General features: G+C 44.1%; 1 protein-coding gene across 14 annotated transcripts in view; it reads right to left on the reverse strand.

Annotated features, from left to right (window-relative positions):
- Window positions 1-24,897, reverse strand: part of LOC101160890 (receptor-type tyrosine-protein phosphatase mu) — a 156,686-nt gene that overhangs the window by 85,489 nt on the left and 46,300 nt on the right. For all 14 annotated transcript variants that reach the window (XM_023949905.1, XM_023949900.1, XM_023949902.1 and 11 more), the window contains exons 3-10: window positions 15,789-15,956; window positions 15,601-15,710; window positions 14,715-14,793; window positions 14,142-14,257; window positions 13,899-14,073; window positions 11,285-11,397; window positions 9,456-9,636; window positions 24-177 (exon numbers count right to left, since the gene is read on the reverse strand). In XM_023949905.1, coding sequence (XP_023805673.1) covers window positions 24-177; window positions 9,456-9,636; window positions 11,285-11,397; window positions 13,899-14,073; window positions 14,142-14,257; window positions 14,715-14,793; window positions 15,601-15,710; window positions 15,789-15,956 — 1,096 coding nt within the window. The remainder of the gene's footprint in view (window positions 1-23; window positions 178-9,455; window positions 9,637-11,284; window positions 11,398-13,898; window positions 14,074-14,141; window positions 14,258-14,714; window positions 14,794-15,600; window positions 15,711-15,788; window positions 15,957-24,897) is intronic.

Here is a 24,897-nt window from a genome sequence, read left to right on the forward strand (position 1 = left end):
ACCACAGCTGGGCTCCTGCTTACCTGCTGGGTCCCCCTGCAGGCCTGTAGCGGTACTGCACTGTCAGGTTGTACCTGTGACAACGAGTCACGTTGTATCCAAATGGCTCCCAGCGAACAGTCACCTGTTTGGACTGAATGTCAACTACCTCCAGCTGACGCGGGCCATGCAGAGGATCTGGCACCAACAAACGTGCACACACACACACACACACACACACACACACACACAAATGTTTACAGTCAGAAAAGCTTGATGCTGCAGAGCTGCTGCTACTGCATCACAAAAGATCTTCGTCTTTTTTTTTACTTGTCCTGTCCAACAGCTGAGCAAACAGGCTGAAGCTGAGGGCCTCTAGAGTCTGACAGATGTCACTGTTACAGTAGAGGGAAATGAAGCTTTCTTCACGCCAAGTGTATATTTCAGTGACGGACCATGCAAGAGGTCTTTTTTGTTCCATCAAGGCCAGTGCTGAGAGCCCAGTCTGTCCAGTTGTGTGAGTTGTGTGAGTTGTGTGAGTAAGAGCAAAGAGGGAAGCCCTCTTTGCTCTTACTCTGCCTGGCAACAAAGGACAGCTGAAATGCGATTGGTTAAATGCTCCATTGTGAAAATACGTCTTTCTGGAAGCAGCATGACCACCATAAACATATTAAAGGGAATGGATAGAACATTTGGATTATTTAATGAGTATGCATGGACAAAATATGATTGACACATGATTCAGCTATTTCTTAGGCCTTCTTAGAAGGCCTTGAAGGCCCTGACGGCCCATCACTGGTATATTTGTATAAACCCCTTTTGCCTTTGAGGCTAACCCCAACCCATTTTTTGGACCAGCTGAAAGAGAGAGAGTGGGATATTAGAGATTGGGAACAAGGTTACAAAAAAATAGAAAAACAATTAAAGAAATGTAAAGGAGGGGGGGGATTACAACAAGGTAAGAACTCCCGCCTACAGTTACACAATTCATGGACCTTGACAACTCAAAGGTTACCTCCAAACTTTACAAATTGGTATCTAATACAGATAACACACCACACAGTAGCCCCCGGACAACAAGTGTCATTGTGTGGTGACTTGGGGTGGAGAGCAAACAGAAGAATGTGAATGAGAGTGCATGTGGTAAACTAATAAACAGTTCAAACTGGTCAATATTTAATACTTTCCCAACGTTTTCCTCCGAAATTTTAGTGGAAAAAGTCAGTCGATGCTTGAAAGAAAGGAATTTGCTATACAGTTTAAGTAAAAACTGTATTAAAAAGGGACAATAGATAAATTGATAAATAGATAAAGATTTAATAATTAAGGAATGGGCTGCATAGTGGAGCAGTGGTTAGAGCTCTTGCTTCACAGCAAGAAGGCCCCTGGTTCAAGTCCCGGCTGGGGGGCCTGAAACAGAACAGCAATGGGGGACCTTTCTGTGTGGAGTTTGCATGTTCTCCCCGTCCATGTGTGGGTTTTCTCCGGGGACTCCGGCTTCCTCCCACCATCCAAAAACATGCTTCATAGGTTAATTGGTTGCTCTAAATTGTCCCTGGGTGTGAATGTGAGAGCACATGTTTGGGTGATTGTGGCCCTGCGACAGAATGGTGAACAGTCCAGGATGTCCACAGCATTCGCCCGCAAGTGGATAGGGATAGGCTCCCTATCGATCCCGAAAGGGATTTAACAGTTAACAAGATAGATGAATGAATGAATGATTAAGGGCTGCACGGTGGCGCAGTGCTTAGCGCTCTTGCCTCACAGCAAGAAGGCCCCTGGTTCAAGTCCCGGCTGGGGGACATGAAAAAACACAACATCAATGGGGGACCTTTCTGTGTGGAGTTTGCATGTTCTCCCCGTGCATGCATGCATGGGTTTTCTCCGGGATCTCCAGCTTCCTCCCACTGTCCAAAAACATGCCTCATAGGTTGATTGGCAACTCTAAATTGTCCATAGGTGTGAGTGTGAGAGTGCATGGGTGTGTGATTGAGGATATTCCACCCTGCGACAGACTGGCGACCTGTCCAGGGCGTCCCTTGCCTACGCCCAAGGCTCCGACAACCCCGTGACCCTGAAAGGGAATAAACGGTAAAGAAGATGGATGGATGGATGGATGAATGATTAATTAAACAATAACAAAAGTTATGTAAAAGAGAAATTGAAAGGATGGGTCTTTAGCCTCTTCTTACAAACCTCTATAGTCTCTGCAGCCCTGAGGTTCTCAGGCTGTTCCAGAGGTGAGGACCGTAATGGTGGAATGAGGCCTCATCATGTGTGTTGGTCCTCACCTTAGGAACAACTAATAGGCCAGTGCAGGAGGACGCAGCGTCCGTGAGTATCTTAAAAGCAGACAGGTTCTGTAATAGTTGTAGGTTTGAAACAGACTTTTTGGGTAAACCAGAGAGCAAGGCATTAAAATAATCAAAAAGAAAAGCATTACCACCTCTGTGCTGTAAGAGAGAGAGGAATGGGCAGACTCTGGCAATGTTTTTAAGATGATAGAATCCTGTTTTCACAACGTTCCTGATGTGAGGAATAAAACTCAGTTCAGAGTCAAAAGGTACACATTAGTCACAGTTACATGTGTAAAATATCTTAATCGGATCAATGGTCGGATTAAAATTCAAAATTTAACACACGCTAACAACATTAACCTTGTTGATGAACACAAAATTGATGCGGGAAATGTCGCAGTCTGCATCTTGGCTGCACGTAAATATGTGGTAATAACATCAGCCTTTATTTTGCCTGGACACCACTGGAAACACAAATCCACGTGATTGTTTGAACTGTTTCTAAGGACTGAGCGACATTTCTGTTTTGAACAGCTCACACACCGCCCCAAAGCCGCTGAGTGAGCTGATGGTCTGAGCTCTGCCCGGACACACGGTTCTCCTGAGTCCGGCAGCCGCTAACCCAGAGCGGCGGGTCGGAACCCTCCCCCCCGGAGCGCAAACAAACAAAGCACCACCGCCCCGTCCGCAAACACAAAGCTATAGGTCCGGCTGCTCCACACGAGTGAACCTTGTCTGTGATCGGTCGGTCCTGTTTGAGCTCCAAAGCTTTCTGTGGAGCGAAACACCATCTATGCATGACGTTAAACCAGAGCAGTAGTGACACACGATCAGAATGAACCGTTTATATGGAACACGATCTGATCAACAATCGGCATAACCCACCTAGCGCGATCGGAAAGAAATTTTGATCCGAACGAGTCTGATCGGGGCAGCGTATACATGACGCATTTTTCTTCCGATCAGGCGTTCTTTCCGATTACTTTTGTCCATGTAAACGCAGCTAATGAAATGGTTTAAAATTCCTGAGTTTGTTAAAATCATCTCTCTCTTTTCTTCAGGACCAATGATTTAAACTTCAGTTTTGTCCTGCTTGAGCTGTTTTTTGCCATCCACGACTTTATATCTAAAATCCAGTTTAAAAGAGTGTTAACAGGTTCAAGGTCATCAGAAGACACGGCGATGTAAAGCTGTGTATTATCAGCGTAGCTGTGAAAGTCAACGCCGTGTCTCCTGATGACCTCCCCAAGAGGAAACATTCATAAATTAAAAAGTATTGGACCTAAAATCAACTCTTGGGGAACCCCACAACTTGTTTCGAGGATTTCTTGAACTTACATAAAAGTATTGATCTGTAAGATAGGAAAGAAACCAGTTCAAAGCTCAAAATGTTGATTTTGCATGGTATAGACCAGGGGTCGGCAACCTGGCTATTTCCTCCCAGTGGTTTTTTTAAAACAATTATTCTGTTTTAAGATTGTCGTGGTGCCGTTAACACTGTCGGGATGTGGGAGTGGGAGGGAGGAGGAGAGCAGCGTGAACGCAAAGGGGGCGTGTCTGCAGCTGTTAATACAGACCAGAGTCTGTTATGGGATGGAAAGTTCTTATAAAAAGACAGTACATGTTGAATGTGGTTGATTGAGTAGTGAATAACGAGTGAAAACCAGTGAAATGATGCCGTTCACTGGAAACACCAGGTTTTCCAAAGGCTGTTGCAGCTCCCAGTGTTTCATCTCTGTGGGAAACTGATCCAAGTGGTTCTTTGAGTGGTAAAGGCTGCCGACCCCTGGTATAGGCCCTTTAAATCCCATCCTTTCTGTCTGAGCATATTAGTGTATGAATGCTTGCATGCACACATGTACATGTGTGTGCCCTCAGCATGACATTTCCATTGAGCTGCTGCTGTCAGGGATTTTTCCTGAAGACTGTAGATGCAGAAAGAGTCTGAAGGACAGAAAGATCCTCAGGAGAACTTTTAGAGGGAATGATGCATTCACTGTCCAGCTGAGTTCCCATCAGCCTTTGAGACAACTCTCAGCACATCAGTTAGGCTGTGCCAGAACCTATCTGGCCCCAGAGTACGGCTGTGGTTGGGATCGCTTCAGTGTGATCCCTGAAGCTTTGCCAAAGGGTGCCTTAGCAAGGCAGCACATGATCCCGGACTCCAGAACATTGTAAACACTTTGAGCGTCTGGGAAAGAGCAGAAAAATCCAATCCATTATTGTTATTATTATTAATAGAAGTCCTGAGAGCACAAGCTGTTACTGGAGTCAACCCTGCCCCTTGTATCGGCATGCATGTTAGGTGTACTTGAGCACTGAGAGCAAGGGGAAAACCATGGTAAAGACAAAAAAGAGGTTATGAGAGGAACTAGTGTGCAGTGGTTAGCGCCTAACAGAGAGAAGGCCATGGTTCAAATCCCAGCTTGGACCTTTCTGTGTGGAGTTTGCATGTTCTCCCTGTGCATGCGTGGGTTTCCTTCGGGCACTTTGACTTCTTCCCACAGTCCAAAACATTATTCACAGGTTAGGTGATAGGGTATGTAGAGTGGAATTAGAGGGTGTTTTCAGACTGGAATAATCTGTTGGTCTAGAACCAGTCCGCGTTTATTTGTTCCAGATCAAGTCCTGAACCTTGCGTATGCTCTGTATTCAGATTGGCGTCAAGGGGACGTTCTTGTTCCAGACTAAAGCTTTGAACAAAACCACATGACTAAAGATCTCTTCACTCATTGGTCACGAATTATGAGGCCGGATCAAAGCAACCAGAGACAGAAATCATTTAAGTCTTTGTAGTCCTTGTCGAGATAGTTTATTCAAATGTTGGCGGTCGACCATGATCGTAAGATTGTAGGTTCAATTCCCGCCTTGCACACCCATGTGTCGAAGTGACCTTGGGCAAGACACTGAACTTGCCTCTTGTGGTAGGCGGGCGCCTGTGGTTGGCAGTGGAGCTGCCACCAGTGTGTGAATGCGTGTGTGACTGGGTGAATGGGTCTGTGACTGTAAAGCGCTTTGGACCTTGTAGGTAGGAAAGCGCTATTTAAGTATACGCCATATTTCACTGACCAATTTTAAATGCCTCTATCAACGTCAGGCATAACAATTTTTATATGCTTTTTTTGGTCCAATGGGGTCCTGCTGCAGGGTGGGTAATGGCAAGAAGATGACTATGAAGGTACTCTGATGAGTGTTTATGACATATAGATTGACAGGAAAACCATGAGAAACAATATCTGTCACGTTGAAAGTTGTTTCAATGAGCCTGCATTAATCCGACCTCACTTCAATGAGTGGATGTGTCTCATCGTTGTGGTGTTATGACATTGTTTTCACAGAATTCTGTTAAGAAACTATGAAGTAGCTTTTAGGATGATGTCACAGCAGCACCGTGCGCGTGACGTGTAACAAGACAGAAAAAAGCATGGAAGTATCGTTTTCAGGTGTTAAAATAGACATTCTAAAAACAGTTGGACCCTTTTTTGTTTGATAACACGACAATCGTTGCTTCACAATTGTCCACGGCTTCTTTTCTACGCTTTTTACATCATGTGACTACCAGCTACGGTGGCCGTTTTGGTTAACTTGTTACGCTCCGAAGACGGATCGTATTCAGACTGATGAATCTCAGAGCAAAACCGAAGCTCAGTCTGATTGGAAACGAACCAAGACCACCTCCAAAGATGGGTCTGAGAGTCCGCCTGGGTGTTTCAGGCTGAAAATTTGAGCTGGATTATCGGAAAATCAACTTTGGTTCCCCTTACAGCGAACCAAATGTATCCGGTCTGAACACAGCCTGAGACAGCGAGCCGTCTACCTGAGGTGGGGCCAGCCCAGCATGACCCAACCGGTGTGCTGCAAGAAAGGTCTTAATCATCTTGTTGATCCTTAGAAAGAAAATCCAGCGAGTCCTTAAGAGAACACAAGCCTGAAAACCACTGATGAGGACGTTTCCTCCACCTTACAGAGCCTATCTACTCTTTCTGGTCCATAAATGAAGATGTCATTGCTGTCTTGGTTTTGATTCCTCTTATGACAGGACCGGCTCCAGGTTCATGTCCTGTGATTAGGTACAGGCCTTTGCAAATCCTGATTCAGCCTGCCTGAGAGTACACAACTGATGGAGATGAGCAAGGACAGTGACCAAAACTGAAATGACAGTGAGGCGGAAAAACAGCGAGTCCAGTCCAGGGTGGGGATGGGGACTGTGGTTGGTTTAAAATGATAAACAGACATCTAATGTGCAACTTCCTGGTCAGGACATCCAAACCAACCCTGGCCCCTCAGCTATAAAAGTTATTTGTGTGTTGCCTTCTTTCAAGTGTGTAATCAAAATCCAGATGTTAACCTACACCCTGATGAGCCCGTCCAGTACTTAAGAGCAGTTGAATGGAGGTTCAGGAACATAGTGGGGGCAGACAGACAGAGAAATAAAATGATAAAAGCACAGACAGAAATAGATGAGATAAAAGCTGAAATGACAGTAAGGAACGAAGCATGAAAATCAGAGGTGGAAAGAGAGAAAGAAGTGCAATATTTATCTGATGTTTGCTGAAAGCCCCGACCGACACCAGATACACTTTAATGGATGTTAACACAAAAACACACAGGAGCTTTTATTCTATGACCAATGCTCAGATGCTGTTTGTGTTTGCAGGAAGGTTTTCTTCTTTAGAAATGTACCTCCTTCCAATTACCATCATCTTTTTTCTGGTCGTAAAGCTCTATTCACGGGTCGGCGGCGACCAGTTCCAATGTAAAGTCAACGTAGAGATGTGATCGGAGGTCATGGGGAGCTATCATCATCCATTCCAGTTAAAAAGTCCTGCAAATATTTTCTGTTTTCAGGTTTTACAGAACAAACATCAATTGATGAACATTTTTGTCAACATCCTGTGAATTCTCTAAGAACTCAAAGCAAACTGTTTTACTTTTTGAACTTTTTTCGGATTTTTCTTTGAGAAAATGAAATAGCATAAAAGTTATTTATAAAGTTATGAACACGTCTTTATTGTCATTTTATTTCATTGACATTAGAGCTGCAGCTCTCATGAGGATTCAGCATCTGGCAGGAGACAGTTTTCTGTAATATGACGCTGCTAAAACACAGTGGATTCAAATGTTATTATATTTATGAAATACCGTTTTATTCAGGTCCTATGAATTCATCTTGTTTTATTTATCAGTTAAAATTGCGATTTGTTGTGCAGGCCTATTATGATCCTGACCTGGAGTCACGAACCAGTGGCAGGTTCATTGGACCTCCCAGAACCCGTCTGGGGAGCAGAACCAAACACTGCGCGTGTCCCGGCCCCCCATGCCAGAGTGCTCTAGTTCATTCTGAACCTGTAGGTCATTCCTGCCGTTCAGGATCCAGCAGGTCAGAGACTCTACAGCGAGTCATGGGGAGGAGGAAGACTGTTTGTCTGTCACCACACTGAGACGCCTCACTGAGCGCCAAGGCATGTATGATGGACACAGCCATTTATTATTGAACTCACACATGTGCACTCACGTGCACACACACATGCACATCCAGGCTTATTCATAATTGAGAGGCAGTAATATGAATAAATAAGAGAGACTTAGAAAACAGACGAGGGCCATCAGGCCAAAAGGCAGAGTGAACCTCAATCTCACACACACACGCACGCACGCACACACACACGCACGCACGCACGCACACACGCACACACACACACATACACACACACACACTTCCTTTTTTATTTTTTTATCTCCTGCCTTCATGTGTTAGTATTGGTAGTTGTCTGTGTTTGTCAAATCTGTTTGTTCCAGAGTTTGTTGTTGTTTTGTTTTGTTTAGTTTAGTTTAGTTTTTTTGTGGTCTCACTTAAATAAAAATTATAAAAAAATAGAAAATAAAAAAAATAAAAAATTAGGCAGACATGAACATTTTCACACTTTTCCCTCTTGCTAAAAATCTCAAAGTTCAAACCTTCATAGAAAAATAAATCCACCATCACAGAATGAAAACATGATCGCGGTCAAAGATTTATGTGCTGTGACTGGCGAGCTGAATGAGAGTGGTTGACAAGATAATCAGCCAATCAGGATGCAGAATACAGTGCTTTGTGGAGAGAGAGGACAAAAAGGCACAGAAACATTTGCAAGACTGAGAAAGGTGACCCGCGATGTAGTAAAGGATCATTTGCTACAATAAATGGATTACAATAGATTTTGGAAAAGGCTGTAGTGACCAGCGTTGTCTAAGTTGTGTTAATGTATTGTGTGTTGCTAATCTCAGTTAGTGTTAGGTGGCTGTGTGTTTAGATTGGTGCACTGTATGGAAGATGACTGTGATTGGGTTAGTGTGGATAGGGGCTGGAGGAGCGAGCTAATATAAGGGGTAGGGATGGGTGTGATGCGTGAATAAATGAATGAGGAAGGCAAGTCATAAAGCCTACGATGGTGCCGGCGCAAAAGATGCCCACGGAAGAGACATAAGACCAGACGGAAGTGACATCCAATCAGACATAAAGAAAGATGGTGGCGCTCTGTGCAAGCAGCTACTGATGAAAACGCCTGAACCTTCTATGCCCAATTTGAACTGTTGGCTTGGGCCGTGGGCTGATCACCGGACATGAAGGCGCTTCAGCTGGCTGTGTGCCTCACAGATGAAGAGTCCGTTGGTTCTCAGTCCAGCAGAACAGAGTGAAAACAGAGCTTTAGTTCAAGCTCTTCGGCAGCTTTTGGACACTTTAACCAGCCTGCTGTTTCGTGTTCGAAGCTGATAAATAAACGGAGACTGACAGTTGAGCCCCTCCAGGTTTTGGCCTCTGAGACTGAAACCCTGACAAAAAGGGTCAATCCTCACATGTTGACGTTTAGAGCGAGCTGACGAATGACCAGTCCCCATTCCTGTACCCTTCAAGATGCTTTGGAGATGGCGTAGAAGGAATTGCTGGAGCTGCTGCACAGAACAGTGACATGTGCTGCCACCCGGTTGTCCAGGAAAACCACACCAGGGTCACTGGGAATACTTTTAGAAAGATCAGAGTGGGACTGTTACGCCAACACAGCTTAGCCCTGCCTGTTAACAACCGAAGCATTAATCATCTTGTGAGGTGTGCGGGCGTGCAGCCCCAGAACAAACCCAAATACAGCAAACTGCCCTGATTGTCTGCAAGACTGAGTCATGTGACCTGATCTGACTCACCCGCACACTTAGTCCTGGCTCTGAGAACAGGTCCAGGGTTTCCTGTGCCTCCTTCCAGGGGTCTGGTGAGCAGGACACTGATCTCATACTCAGTGTCAGGGTCAAGGTGTCCAATCTTATGGGTGGGCTTATCCACAGGTGTAGTGTCAATTAGCGTGCCTGCCATAGTCCGGTACTCCACCTGAAACCAAATATAAGCACAGGTCGGAGCTGTCTGAGGTGCTGAAGGTCAGAACTTTAAGTCGGGTCTAGCTAAGTTGTGCTCATCCAAAGCTTTGTTTCCACTGAGCAGTCTGGTCCAGTTTAGAATGGTCCAGGCAATTCAGGTGAGCGTTCCCACTCAAAGTTGGACCGGCACGGCGAATGCGGGGTGAAGCCACCAAAAGCAACAAAAAGCAGCTCATTTTTTCTGCTTGGCTTTTGGTTCTTCGTTAATACTAAGCATTTTATGTCGTTTGAGAGAAGATTGCAGGCGGCAAAGAGGAATACAGTCGCTTTCTTTTGTCATAATGACCTTCAGCCAGTCAATGGCTTTCAACAGTAGCTCCGCCCTAAACAGTCCATTCCATTTTTCTAAGAACCAACAACCAACGGGGGTCCAAAAATGCTACGGTTCTGTCTAGCTTAATGGGTCCATTTTATAACGGAAAATACCGGCTGCACTGGACCGGACCGGACCGGACCGCTCATTTGGAAACCTTGGGCGGAACATCTGCCCACCCCACCTTGTCTTTCTCTGAAGCAGCGGTCCCCCACCCCGAGCTGCGGACTGATACCGGTTTGTGGGACAGTTGGTACTGGCCGCACAGAAAAGAACACAACTGTTTTATTTTTGATCTGATTCTGAAGGAAGTTTTATTTTGAAAAACTACTGGATGCTCTCCACCATATCCGACACATTCACTCGGTCACGTGCTGAAAAACATCCGCTACTTTCTTGAGGCGGCTGCACCGACCGCTAACATTGAAGGCCTCAAGCTATCAAAGTTTTAAAAAAAACAACTTGTTTAAAAAAATGTATTTTGGGAAAAAAGAGCCAATGAGAAAACAAAAGAAGAGCCTTCAAAATAAAAAATCTGCAAGTAATAGACTAAAACCAGGAATCTTTATTCCAAAGATGTGTATTTTTTGACAGCTGTTCCCACAGACCATAATAATAATGCAGAATATTCACTACCCAGCTGTCTAATGTTACAGAGATGCTGCCAATAAAGTTTTTTTAATCGGTGGATCCACATTTATTATAATATTTAGAAAATAGAAGTTGTTGTGACGTTTTTGTTGTATTTATCCGTTGTGTGTTAAAAATCAACCAGGGCTGAAGCTGGCGCCTGATGTTTTAGCTTCCACTTTGACAGTTCTGGGTTAAAGGAAAATCTAGACGACATTTTATTGGTTCCTACGTGAAATCTAGTGAACAAATAAAGTTTAAAGCAGCTGCATATATTTTACAGAGGGTGAAGACAAAGTTTACACTCAAAGCTTTAGAGAAACTGGAGGCTAAAAAAACCAGGAAGCCCACTTCAGCCATTCTGTGAAAATACTATCTGACATTAAACTGCTCCTTGGCCTGAAGAAGGTTGGAGACCACTGCTCTAAAGAACTATCTGGACCCGTGGCACATTCCCCACCGTTTGTCTGCTGTTCTCTGAGTCAAACAAATGAGCCAAGCACATGGCCAGGATAATGGAAGAGGGGCGTCTGTAGACAGCACAGACACTCTAGGCCAAATGTAGGTAAACACAATGGAGGTTTGGGTCCAGAAATCTCCCAGTGTCCTTCAGACTGGTCACTTGGGGAGGGGCCAGATCCAACAAAGGAGCCCTCACCTCTCTCTCAATGATGGGTCCGTCCCCATTGATGGAGTTCGCATTGAGCTGGATCCACAGGTAAGTGGCACCAACAGCTGTCAGCTGTGGTGGGGCGATCGGCACTGGGGGCTCTGAGGGACCAAAAGAACAGTGTCAGATATTCACACAGACACGTGCACAGGTGTACACATCCTAGCCTTCTCTTTACGAGGGCCAAAAGAGCAAACAAGCTCATTATTACTCTGACCTTCAATGAATCACTGCAGACCTAGATTCTATTACACAAATCTCTATGGTGCTGCTCCACTTTTCCCTAACCCACTTCGCCTTAATCCTTCAAAGATGAAGAGCTTCATGTGTGCATGGGATACAAGGATTCTGAAGTCAGGTTAAGGTTAAGTTTACCTGTGAGGCGGTTCCACTCTATCAGGATGAGTAACAGTTCAACCTGAGTCAATCATGTGACCCACAAACCCAGAGATGCAATCGCAGACAAATCAAACAAGCTTTCAGCGTCAAACCTGCAGCTTGTTGCTGCGCGGCTTTGCTGATTGTGACTGACAGATTTGGCTGCTCATGTCCTCAACCCGGTACTACAGAACTATGGCCCAATAAAAAAGAATTTTAACCCCTACAAATAAAACTTCAGCCTAAACACACAGAACCTTAAATAGCTAGATTATTGTATTAGCCTGGAACCAATCAATAGGCACAACATTAACTTCAAGTTAATCCTAAAAACCTTTGCTTGGACTGACAGAACCTCAGCTGGTAACAAAAGACCTCAGCCCACATCAATAGAATTTCAACCCACACCATTAACCAAGACGAATGAATCCTTAGTGGAAACTGACAAAATCCATATCAACAGCACCTCAGTCTAAACCCAAGAAAAACTAAGTAACCTTAGGCCACATTAGCAGTGCCTCAGCCCCCACTAACAGAACCTCAACCAGGACTAAAGGAACCTAAACCCAAAACTCAACCTTAACATGGACCAACAGAATCTTAGCTTACAGTAGCCGCGGTTCCATGTGCAAAATGTATTTGATCGGATCAAAGATGGGATTAGGATCGAACCGATACATGGGCCCAGAAAAACCTTATCCGATTCTAACAAGTGTTTACATACGCCACACTTTGGATCAGAACAAATCATTGTGACGTGTAGAACTCTCTAAAAGACCGGAAACCAGCGTAGAAGAAGAGACATTTTTTTCTGTTGTAAACCAATAAAGCTGCAGCACAGAGCGGGATGATCTTCTAAACATGATTTTACTACCGATATGATTATTATTAGGTGCCTTTTCGCTCATGATTTTTTTTTTTAAATCCTGCAGCCATTGCTTTATTCTTGGCAGCACGGACCCAGATGAAGGGTTAGGGTTAGGCTAATACGGTTAAAATCCATGCGGTCAATGCTGCAATCTGCATCTTGGCTGCATGTAAATATGTGGGAATAACATCAGCCTTTCTCTAGTTTGGACACGACTGGAAACAAGAATTCACATGGTTGTGTTTCCTTCACACAGTTTTAAGGACTGAGCGGAGCGGCATTTTTGCTTTGAAAAGCCGCCTCTATTCGCTCACACACCGCCCCAAAGCCGCGCCTCCTACTTGGAGACACAGCTATCCGTAGTCCGGCCACTCGGATGGGCCGCGGTCCGAGCCTCGTCTGGAGCGCCACACCGTCTATGCATGATCTAAACCAGCGCAGTAGTGATCCACGATCGGAATAAAGTGTTTATTAGCACCACGATCGGATCAACAATCAGCATTACCCACCTGTCTCCACGAGAAGGAAATTTGATCCGAATGAGTCTGATCGTGGCAGAGTATCCTGAACGGCGTGTTTACATGAATCCTTTTTTTATTCTGATCATTCCGATTGCTTTTGTCCAGGTAAACGGAGCTACTGTCAAAACTTCCAACCCGAACACTGCATCCGGAGATTGCACAGAGAAAGAACTTCAAGCTGAAAGAACAGAACCTCAGTCTGGACCAACAGAGTAGAAGAGCTGCTTCATCCATGACAAATGAAAACATCACTAAATGAGAGTGACTGGGCTACATACCAGATGTGGTCATTAGATGAGCTTTTATGCTGAGCTATATAAACTAAATGTGGCAGAGAGAAGAACAGAGACCAGGGTGCTGCTGCAACAAACCAAAGAGTCCACAGATATCACTGAAGACACATATCCTGTTTTCATTGAGACCAGCTAAAATGGCTCAGCCCACTGCAGCTGCTCAGCCTGCATGTGCTCTGGATAATAGTCTGAACTCCCCTCACAGACGGTGGAGAGGACTGGACTGCACAAACCAAACCGTTCATCTAAACACGGCAAAAGAGGGGGGGTGAAAGGTTAGCTCCTCTGTTGGGTGAGGACTGAAAAGACCAAACAAAGTTGTCTGAATGTATTTTTACGACTACTTCAGTTCACATCAGTTCTTTCTTTCAAAAACTCAAATTTTTACACGTTGACTTCATTGCTGCAATATGTTAGCTAACATGCTAAATCTATGTTACATTGTCATCCAATGCCGATGCAAATGGAATGCACAAATTGTGAACACCTTCACATTACTCAAGCTCAAAAGTCTTTACTGATAGAACAGGAAGAATACCTACGTTTGACTGTGAGCTCAGCGTAGGAGGACACACCTACACCTCGCTCTGATAGGGCAATGCAGCGGTAGCGTCCAGAGTCGCCCTTTGTTGTGTTTTCCACGTCAAAGGAAGCCACATATCGGCGAGAGTTCACTGGTTTCGTTTCCTTGACAACAGCTTGACGGCTGCCCATTCCCTACAGACCAGGAGCAAACGTTTTAGCCATGCTTGACCCTCACACAAAGACACAACGTGGAGGCTCACCTGCAGGTACAGCAGCACGCTGCTCTGTGGTCGTCCATTGACGGTACACTGGAAGGAGGCCGTCTGACCTGCGTTCACCTCCACGCCTTTGATATGCAGGAAGTGTGGCGTTCTCACTGCGGGTACACATGTGGATGGATGCACATGTTACAGATGCTGATGACGTCATCCGTGTGATTGTGTGTGTGTGGATGCCCGTCTATGCCAGCGTGTGTGTGCTTGTGTATGTGTGTGTGTCAGTAAGAGTTGTGAAGGTGGTTCAGCTCTGGGATGCCGACGAGAAATGCAAGTTTCACGCACACCAAACTTTCAAACGTTGAGAAAGTAGAAAAACAGATGGATGGATCAAAGTCCATGCTAATCAGTTTATTTTTCAATGAGGTCTGCTTTCTCCACAAGCACATAGTGCAATACCACACAAGCACAACTCATGCACACACACACACATTGACCTTGTAGCTGTATGCACAACTTTTGATGTGGTTATCCTATTAAGCAGGAAAACCTTGTTAACCAATTAGGAACATGCACTAAGGCAGGGCGGAGCGTGTCTGTTTGTGCGTTTGTACTTACTGCACTGATGTCCCTGCAGTGAGATGTCCTTGATGGCCAACAGTCCTTTCTGTCCTGTGCTGATCGCCTCCAGCACCAGCTAGAGCAGACATGAGGAGAGGAGTGAAGCTTTATGAAGAGCTCTGCCCACGTCTGCTACACATTCTGCTGAGAGGTCCCCAATGATCTCAAACATGAAAGCAGGGCCACTATGCATCTTCCAGGTAACGTGATGTACCTCGAAGCTCATGTACCCACAGAGTTTGGGCTTTTGGGAGCTTTTGTGACACATAAACAAAACAGAAAGCTTAGAATAAAACAAAGCCATCTTTATGGGGAACGTTCTGAAGACAACGTCGACCTGTTAGCTCCACGTTGAACCAAAGTCATTTATTTACAAACTCTTCACTGCTGCACCCGCTAAATGTCAAAGGGATTCTGCAGGTAAAGTCCTGATGTCGGTTGCTCATCTCCAGAGGGTAAAGCAGCATGAAGACAGTTGTATAGCCCAGCTGAACCTGACCCTACAGAAATGTTTGTTCTCATGGTCTGTGTGTGTTTGTGTACATTCTCAGCCCTATTATGAGGAAGAAATCCTCCTTCCCTCCATCCCCATCCATCTGTCCATCCATCTCCTGCTTTTCTTCTAAGCCCTAATCCATCTTCCTTCCATATTCACTTCCTGTCACCTCTCTCCTCTATTTTTGTTTCGTTTTCTCAGAGTTTGTCTGTGTTCATCATGTGTTTGATGTGCTCTTCCCGTCTCCTCTCTTCCTTTCTTTCTCCTCCTTGACTTTGTCATTAATCATTTGGCTGTGATGTTGTCATAGTGATGCTGTTAATTGCTGTTTCCTGCTGCGATGACAGGGGTGTTCTATCACCTTATGTATGTCAATGTGTGCGTTACCTGGTACTGATTGGGCCAAAAAATGGACACAGCAAGCTCCACCTCCTTCCAGATGTGGTAGGCAGGACCAGAAGAGTTAAAAACTGGAACTCCCAGAGCATTATTGTTCTCTGAGGACACGACAAACGTAGATGTGACTATTCTATGTCATCCTCACCTATAAATTTCCATCTAATAAAGACGGGTACCTTTGACATAGACGTTTAAGGTTGCTGGTGGAATTCCTTCGCGGCCCCCAGCCTGGTAGAAGAAGAAGCTGAGACAGTGCGTATCATTCTCTTTGAGGGGTGGCAGCAGGAGTTGAGCGCGCTGCCCACTGTACCGGCTGGACGTGTTTACAAAGAGAAAGGAGGAACCTGCAGCACAACAGAGAAGTCCGGGAATCAGCACACACCAGAACCAACATGGATTCTGCTAACTTAGATGAGTCGACTCTCAATTCATGTTTACCAAGGAAAAAAAGAAAAGAGAACATTTTCGTCTTTCTTAGGCAGAATGACGGCATTTCTCTTCTAAAGTAGAAGTGTTTTTATTGTAAACCTACAGTTGAATAAAAAGGTGCCTTATTAAAAGTTGACCAAACCTTTCAAGATGGAAAAAACAAACAAACAGAAATAAAAACTAAAAATCAACAGAAGTCTTTTTCCAGGAGGAAGATGAAAATAAACTCAACATGTTAGGGATAGTGTGAAAAACTTAGCTAGAGCTGGAGATAGGTATGCGATTGTATTGGGGGGACAGACGCACCTCATAATGGTCTCTCTGTGTTCAGTGGAGCCAGAACCAAACATTTCTAAGAGAAAAACCTCTTGAATGTCACACCGCTTTCACCATTCTGTGTCAAAGGGTGAATTAAGGATGAAAGGTTCTAAAGTCCAATGGAGTGAGGCAGGAACTATCTCGTGTAGCGGTTGGTGTGACAGCAAAGCTGCCTTAGCCTGTTGGAAAAGGCGCTCTGCTGTTCGTTAGTACGGATGGAGAGGATGCTCCAGATTCTCCATGATGGATACGAGTTCATTCACAGTCCTCCTCTCCATCACTGCTTTAACAGTGTCCAGTTTGCAGCTGATTACAGAGGCAGCCTTCCAAAACAGCTTCTTTGTGAAATTGTGCCCCCCCCAGCAGACCAGGGTAGGATAACAGAGATCCCGCCTACACCAGACTGGTAAAACAATTCCATTTCAGTTCTATGGAAATATTTCGTTCTTGAACTAAATATTTCCATTTATCTCCAAACACAGATTCAAACATACATTTCTGAATGTGATGCTGACTTTGATGTATTACACTCTGAGTTGATTGAAATACAATGGGGCACATAAGTAGTCAGCCACCACTTGTACAAGTTCTCCCACTTAAACAGAGAGAGGTTTGTAATTTTCATCATAGCTAAACCTCAACTATGAGAGACAAAACACGAGAAAAAAATCCAGATAACCACATTGTCTGAGTTTTAACGAATTTATTTGTAAATTATGGTAGAAAATAAGTATTTGGTCATCTACAAACAAACAGGATTTCTATCTCTCAGACCTGTAACTTCTTCTGTAGAGGATCCTCTGTCCTCCACTGGTTACCTGTATTTATGTCACCTGTTTGAACTGGTTATCTATATAAAGACACCTGTCCACAACCTCCAACAGTTAGACTCCAAACTCCACTAAAGACCAAAGAGCTGTCTAAGTACACCAGAAACCAAACTGTTGACCTGCACCAGGCTGGAAGACTGAATCTGTAACATAAGCAGCTTGGTGTGAAGAAATCAATTATTAGGACATAGAAGACATACAAGACCACTGATGATCTCCCTCCATCTGGGCCCCCCCAAGATCTCACCCCATGGGGTCAGAATGATCACAAGAACGGTGAGAAAGATCCCAGAACCCCACGGGGGACCTAGAGAATGACCTGCAGAGAGCTGGGACCAAAGTAACAAAGGCTGCCATCAGTAACACACTACACCACCAGGGACTCAAACCCTGCAGGGCCAGACGTGTCCCCCTGCTAAAGCTAGTACATGTGCAGGCCCGTCTATAGTCTGCTAGAGAGCATTTAGATGATCCAGAAGAGGATTGGGAGAATGTCCTGTGGTCAGATGAAACCAGAATAGAACTTTTTGGGAAGAACTCTACTGTTTGGAGGAGAAAGAATGCTGAGCTGCATCCAAAGAACACCAGACCTACTGTAAAGCATGGGGGTGGAAGCATCATAGTATGGGGCTGTTTTTCAGCAAAGGGACCAGAACGACTGATCCGTGTAAAGGAAAGAATGAATGGAGCCATTATGGAGTGGCTTTATAAGAAGCATTTCAAGGTCCTGGAGTGGCCTAGCCAGTCTCCAGATCTCAACCCCATAGAAAATCTTTGGAGGGAGTTGAAAGTCCGTATTGCCCAGCAACAGCCCTAAAACATCACTGCTGTAGAGGAGATCTGCATGGAGGAATGGACCAAAATACCAGCAACAGTTTTGTGAAAACCTTTGACCGCTGTCATTGCCAACAAAAGAATATACAAGAAAATTATTGAGTTAAACTTTTGTTATTGACCAAATACTTATTTTCCACCATAATTTACATATAAGGCTGCATGGTGGAGCAGTGGTTAGCACTCTTGCCTCACAGCAAGAAGGCTCCCAGTTCAAGACCCAGCTGAGGGGCATGAACCAGAACACCAATGGGGGACCTTTCTGTGTGGAGTTTGCATGTTCTGTCCAAAAACATGCTTCATAGATTCATTGGTTACTCTAAATAGTCCCTAGGTGTGACTGTGAGAGTGCATGGGTGATTGTGACCCTGTCACAGACTGGCGCCCGGTCCAGGATGTCCCCGGTCTTCACCCGCAAGTGACCCGGATAGGCTCCAGCAGCCCAGTGACCCCGAAATCGATAAAAAGGGTTTAGAAGATGGATGGAATTTACAAATAAATTCTTTAAATTTTTCTTCAGACGAACATCAGACAATGTGACTTTCTGGATTTTTTTTTCTCATTTTATCTCTCATAGATTAGAGTCACCAATAATGAAAATTATAGGCTTCTCTCATTGTTTTAAGTGGGAGAACTTGCACAATAGGTGGCTGACTGAATACTTTTTGCCCCAGCGTACTTGGATAAAGAATTCATTTTTTGCACCTCCCTCTTATCAATGCTTTAACAGGCTGGCCTGAACAGTGTGCATGCTTGTACATGTGCATGTGTGTGTGTCTGTGTGTGTGTGTGTGGGTGTGTGTAGGTGTGTGTATGTGTGTGCCAGTGGATCAATGCACCTTGAGGAGACTTGATTAGAAAAACAAGAGGCGCAATCATGACTGGGGAGGAAAAGGAGGCTAGAGGCGAGCAGTGAGGACAATGCAGAGTGATGAAGAGGCGGATGCAGATCAGCATCTCTGATGAGTGCATTCACACACTGTGATTAAAATGTCTCACACAGAAAGTTCCCTTAAGAGCCTTTCATTGCATTTCCTTTGAACGCCTGAAGCTGGCATCTCTGCATCACCTTGTGACACGCGGGGCGCTGACTTTATTCAGTTTAAGACACAAACAGACACAGAGTGCGTGTTCCACAGTCAGACAGTCCTGTTAACCTCCTGCCCCCCTTACCTGTGCCCCATTCTCAGCCCAGTCCTGCCTGTGGTACACCAACCACACACAAACATGGGGGGGGGGGGGGTATTCTATTACCAGAGCTGCACTGAGATGAGGAGAGGCAGCTGCATCGCATTGAGGACCATCTCACAAGCACACTTCCTAATGTGCCTGTGTCTTTCTTTCCTGCTCTAAAGTGATTTATTTCAGGATGAGAGTGGAAGTTCAAACTCTCTAAAGCGCAGATGTGAGACGATCTGCAGCATATTCAGAAGGCTGGTTTCTGTACAAGTCAGGAATACCTGAGCCTCAACAAGCTGCAATAACGTCATGCAAAGACCAGTCAGAACTACAAGAATCAGCAGGAGTGACCACTAAAGTAATCATCAAAAGAAGGTCCAGTAATAATTGAACTCCTATGGAGTTAACCCGCACATTAAACAATCCCTCTGCCCACTAACCACCTTTTCCCCTAATATCTGTCTGACCTCCTCCAGATCCCCATCTCTCCAGATCCCCCCTCCATCTGCTTCAGCACCATGGGGAGCTCAGTTTTGTCACTTCCTGTCTCTAAATGATGTCACAAAACTCATCTGTTCAGAACAACTCTCCCTGTAAAACAGATGATTTCATCTAAGTGTAGATGAGATAAAGATCCTTTTCTCCATTCCTGTTTTTAACTGTTTATTTCAACACTTGTTTTTATTTCTGTGTTATTGGGTGTTTTAAAAGGCACTTTACATTTATTTTTATTATTATTATTAAGACAATCATTTGGGGTGACAGACAAATCTCAAAACACACTTCATGTAGTTACAAGAGGAAAAAGAAAGAGGATATAAAAAAGCAGCACATTATAGTACCAAATCCGACTAAACAGCTAATCATGCAGGACTGTGTATATGCTGGTCAGAGGAAGACATGAGAGTCGTCTTCCTCTCTGCTGGAGACGGAAGAGAAAACATCTTCGGTCTCTCAAGCCCTGGTCTGTCCTGGAGACCATCTTAGAGCCAAATGTTTTTGGATCTTCAGTAATAGTATTTGGTTAGAAGTTGTCTTTGGCACCCAGGTAACTTTGTATGGAAAAAATCTTTCCCAGCAAACAGTTCAGACTTCTCTAGCATCAATAGATCATGCTATTCTCTTTCTTCAGCCTCTCTGACTCCTGCAGTTTTAACAGGACTACTGACTGCAGAATCAAACCTCTGCAGATGGACAAAGGATGAACAGAACACATGAATGGTTGATTTTTAAATCCATTAAAGTACCACAGGCGTCTGTGCTCAGTCCTTTCCTGCTTAGTCCAAAAATGATACATAAAGTATCCTACATCCTACATTGAGCATCATTATTAGGCAGTACAGAATACATTTTAATTTTATGCTGATGAAACTCAGCTATACTTATCTCAGAAACAAAGAAATGTCTCTCAGTTTACAAAATTACAGGATGTTTTAGACATAAATGAATGAATTTTAACTTTATTTTTTTTTTAACTCAGGCAAAGCATGAGTTCTTTGGGGATTGATGTAGGGACAACAGAATAATACTAGATGGCATTTACAGTCATGACAATAAATATTTGAAAACATTCTTTCTAATCTAGTTTCTGTACATTACCACAGTGAAATTTAAACAAAGCAACTCAGATGCCATTGAAGTGCAGACTTTCAGCTTTTATTCCAATGAGTTGAACAAAAAGATTGCATAAAAATGTGAAAAACTAAAGCATTTTTTAAACACAATCCCTTCATTTCATGGTCTGGTAAGTAATTGGACAATTGACTTCCATACTAATGCATGGGCAGGTGTGGGCAATTCCCTTGTTATGTCATTATGAGTGAAGCAGATAAAAGGCCTGGAGTTGATTAGAGGACTCGTTCTGCATTTGGAAGATTTAGCTGTGAACAGACAACACGCGGTCAAAGGAGCTCTCCATGCAGGTGAAAGGAGCCATCATTAAGCTGAGAAAACAGAAAAAAAACCATGCCAGAAACTGCTACAGTATTAGGAGTGGCAACATCAACAGTGTGGTCCATCCTGAGAAAGAAAGAAAGCACTGGCGAAATCAGCAACACAAAAAGACCTGGACGTCCACAAAAGACAACAGTGGTGGATGATGGCAGAATTATTTCCAGGGTGAAGAGGAACCCGTTCACAACAGCCAACCAAGTGAACAACACTCTCCAGGAGGTAGGCGGATCAATATCCAAGTCTACCATGAAAAGAAGACTGCATGAAAGTAGATCCAGAGGGTACACTGCAAGATGCAAGCCACTCATAAGCCTCAAGAATAGGAAGGCTAGATTGGACTTTGCTAAAAAGCATCTAAAAAAGCCAGCACAGTTCTGGAAAAACATTCTTTGGACAGATGAAACCAAAATCAACCTCTACCAGAATGATGGCAAGAGAAAAGTATGGAGAAGGCGTGGAGAAGCTCCTGATCCAAAGCACACTACATCATCAGTAAAACACGGTGGAGGCAGTGTGATGGTCTGGGCGTGCATGGCTGCTAGTGGCACTGGGACAGTCCCTGACAAAAGTCTCGTCGCTTCTCCATTTTGTAGAAACAAAAGCGTATAACCTCACTTTTAATGAATCCATTGGTTTTAGAAATGTCTCATATGAAAGCTAAAACCCTCCCAAATTATGTTCAATATACTAAAATAAAATTGCTTCACTGAAGAAAGATTGATCATTTAATGAACACAGAAAGGTCCCATTTTGGCAAGACAAAGGTTTTGTCGCCTTGTCATATGATGCACCCAATCCTAGAGTACAGCCTCACCTGTGATCAATTACTGATCAATCAATTAGTGGGTGTGTATAAAAAGAACCTTCACATCAACTGCAACTTGACCTCTGACAACATGCCTAAGATTCACCCTGAGACCAAAGCGTTGATTATCAAGAGGCTGAAGACCAGATCCACTGCTGAGGTGGCTGACACCTTCAATGTGTCTCAGCGTCAAGTACAAAGAATAAGAAAAAGATTTGAAGAGACTGGAGATGTTTTTGACAAGCCCAGGTCCGGCAGACCCCGCAAGACAACTGCTCGGGAGGACCGTTTGTTGGTTGGAAAATCCAAGGCCAGCCCCTTTTCCACTGCAGCAGAGCTCCACCGGGCCTGGTCGCCTCAAGTCCCTGTGTCAACCAGAACCGTTAGTAGAATTCTGTCTCAAAATGGCCTCCATGGTCCAATCAGTGCCCAGAAACCAGCACTAAACAAAAGGCAATTGAAAAATCGTGTGGCATTTGCACAGCCTGCTAAAAGGATGGACGCTGGAAAAGTGGCAGAAGGTGGATTTCTCAGAGGAGTCTTCAGTTGAATTACATCACAGGAGACCAACTGGAGCCCGCATGGACCCAAGATTCACCCAGAAAACAGTTAAGTTTGGTGGCAGAAAAATCATGGTCAGGGGTTACATCCTGTATGGGGGTGTGCGAAACATTTGCAGGGGGGAAGCCAATATCAATAGCCTAAAATATCAAGAAGTATTAGCTACCTCTTCCATTCCCAACCATTAAAGGGGTCAAATTCTGCAGCAGGATGGTGCTCCATGGCATACTTCCATCTCTACATCAAAGTTCCTCAAGGCGAAGAAGATCAAGGTGCTCCAGGACTGGCCAGCCCAGTCACCAGACATGAACATCATTGAGCATGTCTGGGGTACAATGAAAGAGGAAGCATGGAAGACCAAACCAAAGAATCTTGATGAACTCTGGGAGGCATGGAAGACTGCTTTCTTTGCTATCCTGATGACTTCATCCATAAATTGTATGAATCATTGTGAAACCGCATGGATGCTGTCCTTCAAGCTCATGGAAGTCATACAAGATATTAAATATGGATCTCACAGTAGCACTACTTAATTCACTGATGTTATGCAACATATTTTTGTTTTTGAAGTAAATTATTTGTTACATTTTCTCATTACTCTCTGCAGGCGACAAAACTTTTGTCTTGCCAAAATGTGACCTTTGTGTTCATTAAATGATCAATCTTTCTTCAGGGGTTGGGAGGGTTTTAGCTTTCATATGAGACATTTCTAAAACCAATGGATTCATTAAAAGTGAGGTTAGACGCTTTTGTTTCTACAAAATGGAGAAGCGACAAGACTTTTGTCAGGGACTGTAGTGTTTATTGATGACGTGACACAGGACAGTGAATTCTGAGGTGTTCAGAGACAAACTGTCTGCACAGATCCAGGTGAATGCAGCCAAACTGATTGGGCGGCGTTTCATAATACAGATGGACAACGACCCAAAACATCCAGCCAAATCAACTCAGGAGTTTATTAAAACAAAGAAGTGGAATCTCCTTGAATGGCCCAGTCAGTCACCTGATCTGAACCCAATTGAGCAGCATTTCACTTGTTGGAGACTAAACTTCAGACAGAAAGGCCCACAAACAAACAGCAACTGAAAGCCGCTGCAGTAAAGGCCTGGCAGAGCATTCAGAAGGAGAAACCCAGCATCTGGTGATGTCCATGAGTTCAAGACTTCAGGCTGTCATTGACAACAAAGGCTTTTCAACCAAATATTAGGAATGACCATTTGGTTTGCAGTTATTTCAATTGTCTAATTACTTACCAGCCCATGAAATGAAGGGATTGTGTTTAAAAAATGCTTTAGTTTTTCACATTTTTATACAATCTTTTTGTTCAACCCATTGAATAAAAGCTGAAAGTCTGCACTTCAGTGGCATCTGAGTTATTTTATTTCAAAGTCACTGTGGTAATGTACAGAAACTAAATTAGAAAGAATGTGTCTCTGTCCAAATATTGATGGTCCTGACTGTATTTGCTCTTCAGTCCTTGGAGTCATTCTTATTGTAGAAGTACGCCTTTATTTGTCCAGATGCAAATCTTCAAGAACATGGTCTTGTGTAAAAGCATGGCCTGGCTTGATCACATATAAATAACAAAAACAGCGAGTTAACAGAACAGAAATACACATAACAACACGGTTAGCTTCTATGGTAGGAGAAGGTAACACAATCCCACCGCCTAACGGTGGACGCTGCTCCCACCCGCCTGTCAATCTCATCCTCCGATCTTCCCTCCCTCGTGAACAAGACCCCAGATACTTAAACTCCCACACCCGGGGCAGCAACAATCCACCCACCCAGAGAGGACCGACTAGCTTTCTCTGGTTGAGAACCATAGCAAATAAAAACAAGTTTGAGAAAACAGATGCACACAACATACACAGACACACACAGAGGAATTTAGACACACACAACCAGACAGAGACATTTCCAGACACACACAGGAATGCTGTTTGTGTCTCTGTGGGTTCAGGGTGTATTAATATTTCTAATAGGGCTCTTATCAGCTCTCTGCCAGCTGCACACAGGAAGCACAGACACAGATACACACAAAGTGTAGCTCCAAGCCTAACACAAACACACCATAAACACAAACACACTCCCTGTCTGTAGTGTGATAACTCCCACAATGCCTTTTCTATATTAAAGGCTTGGAGGTCAAAAGCACTTTTCTTTGTGAGTGTGTGTGTTACAATTCCAATCAGCACACACACTGGCACACAGACACACACGCAGAAAGTTTTCGCCTTTGAAGTGAATCAAAACACAAATTACACACACAGCTGCAGATGAGCCGTGTTTACAGGTGAGCAAGCCAGAGAGGTCGAGGAAGACATGAACACACAAACCAGAGAGGTGTGTGCGCTTCTCTGTGCGTGACGATGT

This window comes from Oryzias latipes, chromosome 20 (genome assembly GCF_002234675.1).
Source record: "Oryzias latipes chromosome 20, ASM223467v1".
Classification (NCBI taxonomy): domain Eukaryota; kingdom Metazoa; phylum Chordata; class Actinopteri; order Beloniformes; family Adrianichthyidae; genus Oryzias; species Oryzias latipes.